This window comes from Microchirus variegatus, assembly GCF_963457635.1.
Source record: "Microchirus variegatus genome assembly, chromosome: 1".
Taxonomy (NCBI): domain Eukaryota; kingdom Metazoa; phylum Chordata; class Actinopteri; order Pleuronectiformes; family Soleidae; genus Microchirus; species Microchirus variegatus.
This window is the reverse complement of record NC_139802.1, coordinates 36,854,693-36,870,886: the sequence shown is the minus strand read 5'-3', so window position 1 is coordinate 36,870,886 and position 16,194 is coordinate 36,854,693. Positions and strand designations below refer to the sequence as shown.

The 16,194-nt window shown below is 39.8% G+C and overlaps 1 protein-coding gene across 1 annotated transcript in view; it reads left to right on the top strand.

Moving 5' to 3' along the window:
- The window catches only part of lamc3 (laminin, gamma 3), a gene marked incomplete at its 5' end in the record, with an annotated part of 105,915 nt that overhangs the window by 38,533 nt on the left and 51,188 nt on the right, over window positions 1-16,194 (top strand). Inside the window, 3 exons of the mRNA XM_083890336.1 lie at window positions 4,950-5,048; window positions 6,267-6,403; window positions 6,568-6,687. Coding sequence (XP_083746462.1) covers window positions 4,950-5,048; window positions 6,267-6,403; window positions 6,568-6,687 — 356 coding nt within the window. The remainder of the gene's footprint in view (window positions 1-4,949; window positions 5,049-6,266; window positions 6,404-6,567; window positions 6,688-16,194) is intronic.

Here is a 16,194-nt window from a genome sequence, read left to right as displayed (position 1 = left end):
CTTTCTCTGTGTCACGCCATTTTCGTCAACGCTCACACCATCTATAGAGGGCGCACATTGCCGAACAAAATATCTATAAACCATTTCAGTATAATTAAAGTAAAATAAGCTGCTTAAAATAATAACATCAGGGGAAATCCATAAGTTGACCATCGTATCTATTTCGCCATGTGAAATATAAATACAAAACAATGACATTAAATGTGAATCTCATCATATCTTAATGGTTACAACCCACTGAGAATTATCATCTGACTCAGCAGTCGCCCCTCAACCAGACAGAGCTTCTCCGTGTCTTTCATCAGTTTGTGTTTTTATCACCGCAGCGTTATTGTTTCGGTTCAGTCTTGCAGCTCTCATTACGCCCTGCAGGCATCGCGACACAATGATGAAGTTCGCCGCAAGCTGGCGAACATCGTGGAACATTAAGTGAATAAAGAGCAAAGCGATTTGCCTCAGGAGTTTGTAGAAAACAAAACGGAGCTAAATGAAGAGTAAACGTTGCATTTGCATGCGTTAAATTCAACGTTCTGTACAATGGTCAATGTGGATTCCATAAACTACAGTAGGTTAATTTGCTCTGGACAATGCTTATAATACATAAAATTGGCTCTATGATTTTATACCCCATGCAAAACAAAATGTCTCTATCAATGTTTATTAGTTAAAATAAATATGATCCAGCACCACGCGAAAGGAACCCATATTATTCTATACCAATAATTGTTCTGCAGTATCTAACAATAGATTATTTTCACTCTCGTCACAGTCACTATCTTTCCAATTAATCACAATGTTTTCAAACAAACAATATATGATTAAATCTCAAAAGTCCAATTCCATTCCGTTATTGGCAGGAAATGACAGGAACCAAATTAAAGTTCATGCTAATAACTAGAGTTTCATTAAAGTCTTTTTAAGGAATGACAAACGGGTTGGTTTTGTCTCCGAAAAATCTTGTTATTTTGATTATTATAATTTAGATTTATTGTACACAATAAATGTTTCTCAACATTATAATGTAAATTGAACATACTGCAGTATCATATGAACAAGAGCTTTCTAAGTTGCTGCCCCTGAAATGGTTTGTTCGCACCTTTTTCCAAAGCTCTTCAATCCAATACATCTCTCTTTTCATTTGTATTTTGAGTGGGTTATGAGGGTTTAGATGTTCCTCACAGTTTTAGACAGTCGGCATGAATTCACATTTGCATTGTCCTCCATTATATAAAACATACAGAAGTCAGTATTCAATCAAATATTATGATTGTCTGTATTTAATTAATCCTATGGCGTCATAGTATGTGCATGAAAGGAGCACAATTATAGATGCTGTGCTATGAAATTGCCACTTCATAAACAATGAATCGTATTTCAAACACAGAATTTACTCCTGCTTTAATACATTATTATCTCCCTATACTCTGTATATATATATTTTTCTACCATTTTAAAAGATAAGTTGGTGTTTTCACCCATTGTATCTTTTTCTATGTGTGGTCTTCATATAATTATCTCCCACATCCTTACTCATGCATTTATTTCTTCATGTTATTTCTTCTTGTACTCGTGTATATGAAAACAAATAAAAAGAGTCATCTAAAACCTGGCTCCAGATGAAATGAATACTTATATATTACATACAATGACAGCCGATATACTTGTGCTGTAAATCTTGCTCTGCTGCACATGGTCAGTGATTGGACTGGTCACCCTGCCATCCTCACCAACAGGAGAGGAAGATCTGGCATTTGAAGAACCGACCATGAGGCCTCCTCCATCTGTTGCCATGGTGACTGGATCCAGCCTCACTGCCTTCAGAAACTTAGGGGGTAACGGCTTTAGTAGAAACCTCAAAATGGCACTTTCCCCCCCATGTTAATACAGTATATATGTTTTTTTTTTCATGACCAAAACAACACTCTTCTTTTAGTCATTAATATTCATGAGAAATAATCAATTCCTCATGAATAGTTTCACTTGCATAACGCATGCAAATGCTCGTTCTTCAGTTCATTATTGACACTGCATTGTTTACTTAAACCAGCGTGGGTGAAAACTGGGAAATAAATGCGCTTGTGAAAAAAAAAAGAAGCATTTGCAGGTTTTCAGAGTCACTTATGTACAATGGTGAGTGAGTTCATAGGCAGCCAATGCAGTAAGTAATCAAATCTGGCACAAAAAAAGGAAACTGTACATAAATATACGTGACAAAAAAGGGTGCAAAGACAGTGATGTCGGTGTCACAAATGATTGTCTCTAAATGAAGTGTCTTTGCAGCTTCAATAAAAACAAAATACTGCATCTGTTGGAAAAAATTACTTGTCCACATTTGCACTTGACTATGATTCCCATCATTTCAAACTTTGTTCCTAAGATATGAGAGTACTTTGTTATGGCGTGCAGATGCCAATGCACTGACGTGCTGCGTAGATTTTGATGATGGAAACCAAATTTTGAATTTCTCTGACCTGAGAGCTCCCTTGCTGTTTGTGTGTGTGTGCATATGAGCCTACATTTAAATGCATATCAGTGTGTGTGTGTGTGTGTGGTGCGAGTGCGTGAGAAGTATGATGAGCTATTTGTATTCATATACCATCGCAGCTCTCCCTGACCCCCTTCTACCTGCTGAGGGAATGCTAAGTTGTGATGGTGCTGAATTGCATATCAATGACTGTTTGGTGTTAATATTATTTCCAGCATCACCTATAACTTTGGATGCCGTGACAACAGGTAGTGGACTGACTGTTAAACAGAGGCAGTTTTAACTTTAAAAAACAAGTTCGATTAAATGCTTTGATATTCATTCTTGTGTCTTCAAAGCAGCTCTCATTACGAATGTAATGATGACCATAGCAGTCACTCAAAGTAATAAACCTGTAGGCTGTTATCAAGCTCTGCAGCTTTCCTCTTTTCAGTGCAACTGTTTAGCTCCCCTATGCTTATGTTTTGATTTGAAAGTCCCCTAGGTTCATGCTCCTGCCGCAGCAGAAACCTGTGTCACTTAATAGCTCTGAAACATCACATTCAAGTGAAGTAGACCCTATCTTTGAATGTCAAAATAAGTAAAAAAGAAAAAGCTGACCTGTTACAAAAGTTAATGTTTGTTCTATACACAATTATGAATAATTATGTTTTGCAGCTTTTGGATAATCCTGTTTAAATTAAGACAGATATTGAATTCACAATTCATACATAAACATTTAGAAGCTGCAGTGAATAATAATTCTTGCTGTTTTTTTACCTGTGTCATGCCAGTGCATCTGGTCCACCCTTATTTTCCATTACAATGTTACGATCATCCCAAATTCTGTCAGTATACGCCAACAAGATCTATGCAAACGAAAGAAAATACACAAGAAAAATTTTAGAAAACCCAAAAGGACTTGGCATTCACAGAGCTAGGCCATTACATATGAATGAGTTGTTATATGTGCAGTGCAAGTCTTTTAATGACTTTATTTTGTATTTAGTAATTGCTTGATTTAATTTAAGTTTCTGTTTAATTGTAGTTTAAGATTCAATGACAGATGTGTTTGACAGGAGTTAGTGGAGACCAAGTTTGACTCCATATACATTGCAGTCAGTTGCTCTATATATCTGATGAATGTGAAGGAATCCAAGTATGTTTACGATATCAGCTTAGGAGGTGACGTAAAGTCAGTGTTGTGTTTGGGGTTCAACGTCAAGAATAATGGTTTAACCCTGTAAAGCCCAAACCATTAAATAATTGACAGAACATTTCAATTCTTTGAAACTAGACCCTTTATTGGTCCTTCTGAACAAACAAACAAAAAATCAAATATGAATTTCCATATAGGAGTTTTAATTTGTATCATATTTGATACAGTGGCTCGCAATACTCAAAGATTTTTTTCTTGAACATAAAAATACACAAATAAATCCCAAAAAAACAATGCAGCAATGGAACTGGCAGGGTGGAAGTCTGGAAAACAACATTTCAGTTATTTTTACTCATTTTGCGGTTCACAACATTTTTATTTTGAGTGATGGTAGGCTTGAAAACAGTTGTTCAGACAAAGATGCACTCAGCATTTCTCACACTACACATGGAAAAAGTGGCCTACGCAGCGCTTGCATCTCTGTTGGATTTCCCATAATTGTATACAAAGGGTTTTTCTAGGGAAAAACTGTCACACGCACACTTATGTGAAGGGCTCAAAAACTCATGTATCACATATGATACGTTCAGCGTTATAGGTTTAAGATGAGGCTCAAGAACTTAAGTGACAATCAGTGCTGAATACCGTCCTTCTTTTAGCCCTCAAATCTCATTTCGGTGTTCTTATTTCACACGTTTTGGCAATAAATATCTGAAATAAAAGTACATGCATTTATGCATGCATGCCAACACACACACCGACGCGTATCTTTCTCTCATTCATGCGGCAGAATCGGGCTGTTGAGTTGAGGTGTGAATTACTCAGACCACTGGAGCAGAAACGAGCAGAGACAGCGTGCCTTGGGATAATTGAATTATTTGTAATATCACCTCATTAAATATAGATTCTGTGTTACACTTCCAAACAAAAGTAATCAATCAGTGCAGGTGATCAAACACATTTTGACATCATGCAAGACACCGCTGACCTATACACTACTCACTTGCTTTTTTTTTTTTATCAAGGTTGTTTGTACAGCCTTTAAATTTTGCATGATGGATTGTGTGACGGCAGGCATCAAGTGCACTACAAACCACTTGAGTGTAGTCATGATGGAAATATGCTGGCATGGAAGGGTACGCATCAGGACAAGTATATAAGATTGTTGACGTGTCCTTGGGTTACTTTTGATCATCTGTAAACTGTAGGTGGTTGGAAATAAAAAGAGAATATCTTCATGGAAATTGTTCTTGTCACACACAACTCCGAATTATAGTCTATTGAAATCTCTCATTTCCCCCCCCCCCCATCACATTTTGTCTGTAGGCCATGTGAGTGTAATCCCAGTGGGACTGTGGGCGATTGCTCGACTCTGGACGGACGTTGTCACTGCAAGGCAAACGTGGAGGGACAAGGATGTGACAGGTGTGTTTGAAACTCGCTGCTTACATCAAACATGATCCGTGGTTATCGGGGAAGCCATTAATATGCATTGATTTATGTCATTATTATAGTGTTTTGGATTATATCTGAGGGTTTTAATTTAGAGTTTAAGACTAGAAATTTCTGGTTGTAAAAAAAAAAGGGTCAACCAATCATGAAGTCCCACAAAAGAACCTGAACTCCAATATTGAAGCCTCGACTGTCAGAATTTAGCCAGAGCCATGTTGAGGTTTTTTAATGGAATGTGAGAGACCTGCGACCACGCTTTCGGCTGAAAGATGCCAGCTGTCATTCACATCGGTGTCCACTCAAATATGCCATATTATTGTCTATTTTCCTCCAGATGAGAACATAAATTCACAAAATTGACACCATATTTTATTGACAAAGACCGGAACCGAGTGATTGAGACCATTAACTCCTCAGGAAAATTTATTGACGTTGTAAATTCAGGGACAAATGGGCTCATTTTCCCAGATGGACCCCTTTTTAGCAAACCGTGGAGTTGCCTCCTGGTGGCTATTCAACATATGCTTACTTCCATGTTGGATTCCTCCAGCAAACTGGAAAACTACATACATGTTTAAATGTAATCTGTTTCTCGAATATACTTCCCATGTGTTCAAAACAGAAAAAGTATAGTATATACAATATATTGTACAGTGTGTTTATAGAGTGTCATTTTGACTCCTTCGAATTTGATATGTATACGTCAGTAACCAAGTCTCTGCTTCTGCCTATGTGTTGTTCATCTGGGATGCAGGATAAACTCATTGGGACATTAACAATGCATGCAGCTTCAGGTCTGCAACTATTGAATAATTCTGTGCTGGCTGTTTGTGGACTCTTTTTTTTTTTTTTGCTGATTTCATGGCTCGTTGAGCACACCCCTCTCCTGTGTAATGTGACCAGTGTAAGTGCCTGATTTTTAGCCATGTTCCTTATCCACCCGTATGGCAGCTTGTGTCTGTAGGTCACAGGTCAGGGTCTTTGCATCCAAGATTGGTCCTTTCTTGCTCAGTACCGCAATCTCTGGGGGTGGGACTAGCGTCCTCGCCTGCAGCAGTAAGAACAACTTTAAGATAATAGTGAGGATAAGACTCCAGCAAAGGTGTGATGAATAGCTGCTTTGAGAAAGTGTGTAAAGCATTTTTTGATCATTCTTAATGCATGAAGCTGTGTATTTCTCTGTACCTACAGATGCAAACCAGGCTTTTTCAATCTCCAACATGGAAACCCAGAGGGCTGCCAACCTTGTTTCTGCTTTGGCCATTCGCTGGCCTGCACCTCGTCTGGTCACTATGCCGGCGTCAACATCACCTCTGACTTTAATGAAGGTATTTTCTCAAGCTCAGCAGCCCAGTAATGTGTATACCCTCTAAATTGTACAGCGCTATGACATTTTTTTATTTATTTTTTTTTTAATTACGGACACACATCTCCTATTGAGAGCGTTTAAAACACTATCCCTTCAGTGATGAAACGCTCCTTTCACCTCCAGATCAGGACGGCTGGGTCGGAGAGTTCTTTGGTGGACAGGAATACCCCCTGCTGTGGAAGGAAGGCGAAGTCTACCTGCTGCCTCTGACTGAGGAAGACATTGGCTTCTACAAAGCTCCCGGTGAGTCACAGTGGAAAATAATTGAGATTCAAGTCCATTCTTGAGGACAGTGAATGTTACCACAGCTCGGGTGAATTGGCAGAAGGTGTTTTCCAGGGGTCAGTTATCATAAATCCTCCTGTTCTTCTGGCAAATATGAGACTGAGATTAGTTCTGGTTGAGCATCTGTAATACTCCATAGCTTGTTCCTGTTGTTCCTTGTGAGATTAATCGGGGTCTTTGGCAGTGGGGCTTGTGGCAGATTTCTGACACTATTCCTTATCATAGGGAAAGATAAGGGAATAAGCTGGCCCAGTTTTAGGATATGGAGCCCATTTCCATCAGCTGCCCCAGCCTAGATGGCCGCGTGGAATTGGATGTCTTGGCCGTACTGGAGAAGCAACAAAGTAAAAATTGGCTTGGTTTATTCCTTGTTTCTGCTAAGTCAGTTCTCAACATCAGCTCCAGCCCCTCCAGCACCCAAGTGGTCCAAAGCTCGAGGCAAAAGAGGAGCAATCCCATTAACTCTGCATCCTCGAGGTTTAATGCCCAAAACACGCAATCACAGACTCACAGCTCCCTCTGATTGCCATCCCTTTTTTTAGAATGATGAAACGCTCTCAGCTAAAAAGATGTGACAAAGCCTGGTGGTCAGACATAATTTATAGGGACTCATTTTAAATCCACTAATAAGTCATAGATTCCCGTTCAAGTGTGACAGGTTTTTTTTTTGTGTACGTGTTCCCATGACATAAGTATGGCTCCATAATGATTGCCTGCATCCTCTACCGCATGTATGTGCTTTCATAATTCTAAGTGCATAGTTAATGGTATTTTTTTTTACAGCTGCTTCCTTCTTCACACAGTTTACAGTGGTGTCTCTGTAGGCCACACAGATTATTGGCCCAACTGGCCAAGAGTGGCTTTGTGGCTTATCTACTTTGCCCAGTTCTTGTTTATGTTGTTTCTCCGTGTAATAAAAGCACAAATCTATTGCCTTGCCATCCCTATTAATGATCTCATTTCCTCTCGCTTTTTTTTTTTCCATAGCTGTGCATGTGTATAGTTACTTTAAAGATTACAGAGGCAGAGGCGTTGGAAGTAGCTCTAGAATTCTCTGTCACTCTGCAACTGCCTCTGCTCTTTTCAATTTTATTTTAATCCCTTGCACTGTTCTCCAACAAAGTGAAAGAAATGAATTGAGTGACAACTCAATGTCAAGCATCGTACAACCTGCAAATTCTGTGATTCCAGTGAATGTACAGTATTTGCCAGCATGTTTTGTCTTGGGCTTCACCTGTCACGTAGGAGACAGGACTCAATCAACTTCTTTATTTGTCTTTATTGAAGTGATAAAGCGAGAGGGAATAGTGTTTGGGGCCCGAGTTGCTCACCTGTTTTAAAAAATACGAGTAGACGCTTGGACATCACAAAGTCTGTTTTAATTGTTTGACAAGGAGCCAGACAGAGAGAGCGCCAGATGGTATGGAAATAAGAGAGTGACAGAATTCCCCTGACATCCCAGTGAAAACCGTGCCAGAATTACATTTACATCAGTCAGGATTAAGACCTGGATATTGATTTAAAATTGTCTACATGATATCAATATCTGGACAAGATTACTGAATGATTCTTTTGTGGATGCAAATTTTATTAAATCAGTTTTAATAAAAAAAAATTCATTACATATTACCATAAAATGATTTTGTTTGTCGTTGGCATGCTCACATTTATTCCGTGGACTATCAAGTGTTTGCTGACAGTACATTATTTGTGTCACTTTAGATTTTTTTCTACATATCTTTATTCATTAAACAATCGGCAGCCTCTCACTTGTCCTTTGAGGAATGACCTTGTTCTCTAGTTGTAAGTGAATTTTGATATAGAATACAATTTCAATATTATGTGATACAGAGAAAAAATATTGAAGTTCGATTCCTATCCCGAGTCGGGACATTTAATTTTTGTCTCACTAGTGCTGTGCCCGTAGGAAGTATGTATTCCTATAGTGGGAGCTGAAGAAGAGCTGTCTAACGGTCAGCGAGATATGCCCGTCACAGACGGACACAACTTGCTTTATAGAAAGATTTTGAATTATCTTCTACTATTCCATGTAACTTCTGCAGGTTGTGCACAGCATGGATAAAGAAGCTTAAAGCCTGAACTATATGCAACACTAGTCTGTGATTATTAGTCCACTCCACTGCACTGAAGATGGCAGGTCCTCTGATGCGCCAGCTGTCAATAGCCTGCATTACCATAATAAAACGCAACCTTCACTCACGCTCGTACATCGATCAATCCTCTTCTTTTTTTGCACACAAACTACAGTTTAAAATTATGTCTTGTCATAGCTCATCAGCGCCTTTATCATCAATTTGCAACTTTGGTCTGATATACTTTATGAAGGTGATGTTTAATGTAACCTGGGGGTGGAACAGGTAATGTGAGGAAATTAACCTGCCGTGACCGCGCCACACTCTGCTGCAACAGTTACATAATTCAAGGTCATGTAACTTAAAAAACGGTCTTGCTTGCAAGCTTGTGTACTGTGAGGAACATTACTTTAATAATATACACTCGTAAAAAGACACTGGGGAGAGGAGGAAGACAGGCCTAACTGGGTATAATATAATTTCAGAATTAGAAATGTCACAGTTATGGTTCGCCGCACTCGAACGTGTGTTGCTTTAATGATTGAACGTGGGTGGGTCTGATGCTTGGTAGCTACTGCGAGCTGGCAGAGCAGAGTCTGTCATGACTAACTAAGTAGCAAGAGTTGTGTATCTCATTTCAGTGACGGCGATGTGATTTGGCCATGTCGGCTATTGTTGGATGCAATTTATCCAACGAAAACATCAGAAATGGGGGAGAAACGGGTAGAGCAACCTTGTCCAAAAACTGCATTTGCGTTGTGTGGCGTTTAAACAAAACTCATAAATGTGATTTGATTGGCTATGGTGCCTATTATGGAATATTTGCACAAGGTGATTTGATTTGACTTCTCAACTTCTGACGCATGCAACGAAAGCAAAGTGAAGCAATGAATCCACAGTGGAGTTCGACAATGCTTGACGCTTTTCAGTTTTCACAGTACGTGTGAATGCAGCATAAGGTGGCCTGCAGTGGTGGTAGCAGATTGGGTTAGTCATATATTAAGGCTTATTATGCGAGTAGTTTAATGCAGGTTGGTTCTCGGAACAGGTTGGATCGGTGCGACTAATTAAAAATCAAGAGCTGGTTATCCGCAGCATGTGTGAACGGTTACATGTGTGCGTATGCGCTTGGGAACACTCGTCCTCTGAAACATTTGTGTTGTCACTTGTTCTCTCCCGAATCTCGGACATCTGTTTGCTAGTTGACATGGAGTTCAAGTCCCTGTGGTGATTCAACAGACTGAACACTTGAGCACAGCTGCCAGGAACTATAATACACACACACACACAAACATGAAGTACCTCCCTAAACAGTTGCTTTGACCTGCCTCCAATAACACTGGTCACCACTTGAATCTGCTGGACAGTAACTGTGGCTCTCTTGGCTGAACGGGGCTTCATGCTGAAGGGGGAAATCATCGAACAAAAGTCCTTACAGCCATCTGCTGAGGAGCTCGATCCTTTTCATATCTGCAGCACAGGCCAACCTGCCTGGCCTGCAGCAGCAGGGAAGCTGAAATAAAAGGGAAAGAATAGAGTAAAGGAAGGAAAGATAGACAGAATTTGAATGAAATAACCCTTTCGTAGAAAGCAGTAGAACAGCATATGGCTGCGCTTGTGTTCAGGTGAGGAGTGGAAAGGGGAAAAGAAGAGCAAAGATCTGTGAGAGCAGCTCCGGGCTACCTGTCACTCTGATTCAAGCAGCAATTGCAGCTTCACACAGCCTGAGAGCTACCTGCACCGGGGTCTGCATGTAATCTAGTCTGGAGGCTTTGTCATCTGGAAGACTAAGCAACACTGAAAAGGGCTGCAGCAAAGCGATATCACAAAACTGAGTGGAGACGGGGATAGGGAGGGAGGAAGGAAGAAAGAAAGAAAGAAAAAAACAACAAATATATCATAGGCTACATAGAAAAAAAGCAGGCGTAAAATCTCCAGACTTCTTATAATTATTGTTAATCAATTAAACAAGTGATGTTCAGTGTGTTTGAAAAATTAGGCATGACACTGTAATGTTCAACCGCATTTCGAGATAAAACGGCCACAATCAGTGATCTGGTGAAAACTCTGCCATTATATTCCCCCGACTGGCTGCATCCCACTGCCTCCCCAGTCGTTATCTAAGACTCTTTTGCATTCGTGGTTGTCTTCACCACAATAAATCATTCAGGGCCGTATCTTCCCATAATTCTCATTCATGGGCTAGCACAAGAGAGTTTGAGAAAGAAATTCAAACTGTGACTACTTTCTCACCTCCACTCACCTGACCCCCCCGTTCGCCGTGTAGCTCTGATGCTCGGATTGTCTGTTTTTGGAAAGTCAAATTGTCGGACACATTCGCAGAGGCGGAAAAAAAAAGGTGGGATGCTGTTGAATAATCACATTAGCACTTTGATTAAAGCTGCTGAGGCTGTAAAAAGCTGTTCAGACTCACAAATAGTATTCTCAATCATTTCACTGCACACCACTGGCACAATGGAGACACTGTTGTACGCCGACCAACAAAGCAATTGTGTATAACACCGTCCTCTTTATTCGCAGCCCGGTATCACAGTGGATGTGTGGGCAGTGCTGTATTGCACGCTTCTGTCGTTCACACCAGGTGCATGTCTCTGCTGTGGCAGTTTCTGCCTTAGAAAATCATAAATTATAGTTTTTAAATACGCTAAATACTCCCCCTGTACTTAACTAAAATGCAGTTACTCTTCATGGATGAAGCGACGCGGCTGTCGTTGCTTTTGCTTCGAAACAAAAACAGGATTTGCTGTGTTTGTGACATACGCAACAGCTGTAGACACTGAAACTGGAGAAATAGATTACTGTCATGGTATATTTTTTGCAGTGGAGCTTGCATGGCTTGCAAGAAAAGTCATATTTGCATGGGAGTATGTTTTCTATGGTTCTCACTTCCCTCACTGCAAGAAAACTACAGTTTTTGCCTGAAAGATCGATCGCTTTGAAACCAACAAAGGTCCCCCGATATGAGGATATCAAAGCATTTGCCTGTGATGTAGCAAAATTGACAAATACTGTTACATCCCTAGCAAGCACCTACACAGCCAAGAAAAGGATTTCTCTGCTTACACTCAACCCTAGGTTTCACTATTGCTCCAGCAGTTCCCTCGAGTACAGAAAATAATATATCTTTTATGGTATCGGGTAATGTGTCATGTTCTTTATATGGCGACTGCAGGCAGTGCAGTTTAATATTGGACTCTGTGTCCTGACGGTACCAGAACTGTTTAAAAGTTTGGTTTGTCCACGCAGCCTTTGCCTCCAGACTGTCTGCATGGTGGTCGATGTTAGAGCCTCAGTGGGACTTGTGGTTGCGCAAGGCGGCAGTGATTTAATTGAAACCGAGTTGATTTAATTTGTTTGGAGCAAAGTCTAAACCCCCGCTGATTGATCGTGAGCTCTTCCGCCATTCCCCAAAAGTTATACGGACATCTATCACATGGCGATGTTGATGCGATGGTGGCTTTATGTTTTCCTGGCAGCAGCAGCACAGTCGGTGGACTCCAGATCATTTTGACAGACTCATAGAAACAAAATTGGAACACCATGTGGCACGGGGCTGAAGCTTTGGTTTATTCCCATTCTATTTCAAAATGTTGACTGTTGTATATGCATCATTTATTTTGAGCACTGAATGGGTTGCTAATTTGATGGTAATTTCACCTGCCAGAATGCAAGAGACATCTTAAAGCAGCTTCTCATTAACAGCCCCTAAAAACACAAAGATATCCATTAGTGCTGTCAAATGTAACGCTTCAATGTTAACGCACGACACGCTTCCATGACAACAGACCAGAAAAAGACGCATGTGACGTTATGTTTACGTGACTCCGGATTGTTAAAATGAGTCTGTGAAGTAACGCTATACTTTAAAAACAGAGGCACACATACGCAGTACACGGGTACGCTGCTCTTTTCGTTTAATAAACGGACCACTCCAGATCGACTGTAGGCGTGCTAACGGTGCTGAAAGGAGCTAATGCAGCTAACGGAGCTAACTGGTAAACGGTGCCTGGACTCCGGTGTCACGACACGTAAACATGACGTCATGCGCATCTTTTTCCTGTCAGTCGTCATGGAAACCGCGCATTAACCTTTTGCACAGCACTAATATCCATTGTTCTATTATAAACTGACAAGAAATCTCTATATTGGAGAGGGTGAAAAAAAAGACAATATTTGCTCTTTGATAGGTATAAGCTAAGTACTACAGCTCTGTAAATAGATTAAAAAAGGTCACAAATATAAAAGGTATATTGTGTTGGATTAAGCCGTGCAAAACTTGCCTATTACCCCAATAAATCCACAGCAGCTTGAAAGCTACTTTTCAGTGTCTGTAGCGCTCACACTACTGTTATAAACATGACCAATCATTACAGTCAAAACTGCACAGGATGATTGGCCAGCATACTTTGTCTACTGTCTGGCTGCACAACCTGCCCACCTGTGTGCACCAAACCCCAAATGTTTTCCCAGCACAACCAGATGTTTGTGAGTGAAACGCAGGAAGAAAATGGCAGAGGAAAAGTGCTGCCAAAATCCCTAGTTCCATTGCAGACGACTTCCAGTGCTTTTGGGTAACGTTTTTACAAGAGGGATGATGAGACGGGGATAGTTAGATTTCAAAGTGGAGCACTGCTACTGCTTGCTTTTCAAGACTCCCAAACCCCGTGGAGCATGATCTCACAGCCAGTGATTGGTGATGTAACTGCAAAGTGATACAGACACTTGTGCAAGTGTAATTGTTCACATTTGGCCACGCTGTGGATTCTGCACTCCAGGCCCTTGCACTTTGCAGCAAACCTCACAGTAGTTTTTAGTAAAATAATGATGTGATTAATCTCTTTCTGTTTATTGACTGATCACTTGCGGTACCAGTGATATAAAATGTTGCATTAGTACTGTAAAAAGAGATACAGTACATTGTGGTATTCAGACTTTTTAAGTCTCTCCTATTCGTCATGTGCAATACATTAATGAATATAAATTCATGGCAATACATGGACAACAGGTCAGCCTTACACATGAATAATCCTTTCATTGTTTTTTTGTGATTCATTACTTTGGAGAGGGGGCACTGGAGGCCGTTCTCTGATGGTCTATTAGGGTTTTGAGTAATTATTGCTTTGGTGCCTCTATCATCATCGGAGAGCGAGGGAGAGAGCACCCAGGAAGCCGCATTGACCCCAGCAGAGTATCGGTCAGCCTGCTATACCTGAAACATAAACAGCAACAACCCATATGTGAGCACTTTGAGGGAGAATATTAGCTTAGTCACACAACAGCATTAGTGGCCTCATTACCCACTATAATGCAGGGAGTATATTCGTGATTAATCATTTCAGAAGTAGTGTCTCTTGACTTTTATTTTCTGCGAGCGTGATTTCTTGCCGTTCCCCAAAATATAGGTAATTGGCTCTTTTTTGTTCAAACAAAATATTGTTTCTCAGCGGATACTGGTCTCATAAATAAGACTTAATGCTACAGTGATCATCTCCTGGCAGACGCTGCTCTGTTGAATGCCGCCTAAGGAGTGTGTGTGTGTGTGTGTGTGACTGGCTGGAGAGTCCAAATGTTATAAAATGGCAAATGAATAGCAGCAGAGGGACAAGAGTTTAGAAGAGGATGTCTGTGTTTGTCAGTTTCTGAGCTCTGTGTGCTAAACATTCTCAAACAGCAATTGTGTCAGATGAGTCGAATTATAACCAATAAAATGTAAGTGGAAAGAAAAACTATAACGCCAGGTATTGCTGTACATTGAGCTCCACATGTATATTCAATATATTTTTTTTTTTTTTTTTTTTTTTTTTAAGATGGCTAGGATAAAATTATATACTTTTTTGGTTACAGTTAAAGTTTCAGGTAAAAGTCATTTGCAGTGTCAAACAGCCATGAAATGCACACAATCACCTAATGTTATGGATTATTAATGTGTTTGGATCTAAATTTGCCTTGGTATGAGTGCTGCTTTGTCAGAATAAACAGGGTTTATTGATCCGTTTCTTTTTGTTTTTTTGTTCAATTAGAACTGTCACCCTCTCCATATTGGTTGTTTTTGCACTCCTAAATATGTTGAGATTTGAGAGCGTTCGCTGAAAGCATTCCAGTTAAAGTGGATTTAATCTCTGCCTCTCTTCCTTCTGGACTGACTGATTTGTTTTTTTTAGTCCTTGTCATCAATATTTATTGATTCTGAAACTATACTGAGATTTGAATGAGACAGCTCATTTCACTTGAGCAAGTGTTTTGTCTTCACTGGTGATGATTGGTGGCTGTTAAACTGCTTCCCCTGCTTCTGATTGGCTGTAATTATCTATTTCTTTTGATTCTGAAGTCACATTGACATGAACGATGTCTTATTGGACTACAAACAGAAAGTGGTATTGATTGGTTGTGTAATTGAAGCATTTCCCCCTCGGAGCACTGGCTGCTTTTCATTTCCTGCAAATACTGGTCTCGAATCTGAATGACAAATAACTCTCTCTTCAACCTGAGATTGTTTTAAAGCTAAGAACTAAGCAAAAAAAAGCGACAGCAAATTGACTTCTGAATTTAGCTGAGCTCGGAGCTTATTACAAAGGGAATGGACACAGCCACGTCACATAAAAAAATCTATTTAACTTAAGTATCACTGCTGCTGGAAACGTACTGTTGGGATACTAATAGATCAATATAACATGAAAGCCACATTAAGGTGTTGACTATGCTCTGCTTTTCACTTTTAAAATAAATAACTTTAAACACTTTAAAAGTGTTGTGCATAACTTGTATATACAAACCAAATTTGTAGTCTATGTCAAATGAGTTCACACAATATTAATAATCACAGGAAGTGATTTGTTTTAATTTAAGCCCCTGTGCTGCCAGTGTATACACACAAATGCTCCCTTAATCAGGTCTGATAGTATTGCATGACAAAGGATGCAGCATAGAAATAATGTTACATTATATATATATATATTACTAATTACTGACAGCAACAGATTTTGACTAAAATGTTATAATGCATTGATTATACTATGTTAAAACCGCCGGTCAAGGCCAACTGCCCAACTTAATATTGGATATTATTTGCCAGAAACACAAGTTTGCCAACCTTATGAGGATCAAGTGCGACTCTCTTTTTACAAACATTATTACCCACAGAGGAGAACCTGTGCTCAGAGCCCACAGATGTCCCTGGCACACACAGATATTTATGAGCCAGTTTACAAAGAGTATTAGGACAGGTTCCAATTCAATCCAATCCAGCTTTATTTATGTAGCACTTTTTCAGGATGAAAGAAAGTGTTGTACAGAAAAATTTAATATTTGGGTTTAGGGTTAATAAATTAGTATATTTAAATATGGTACAATG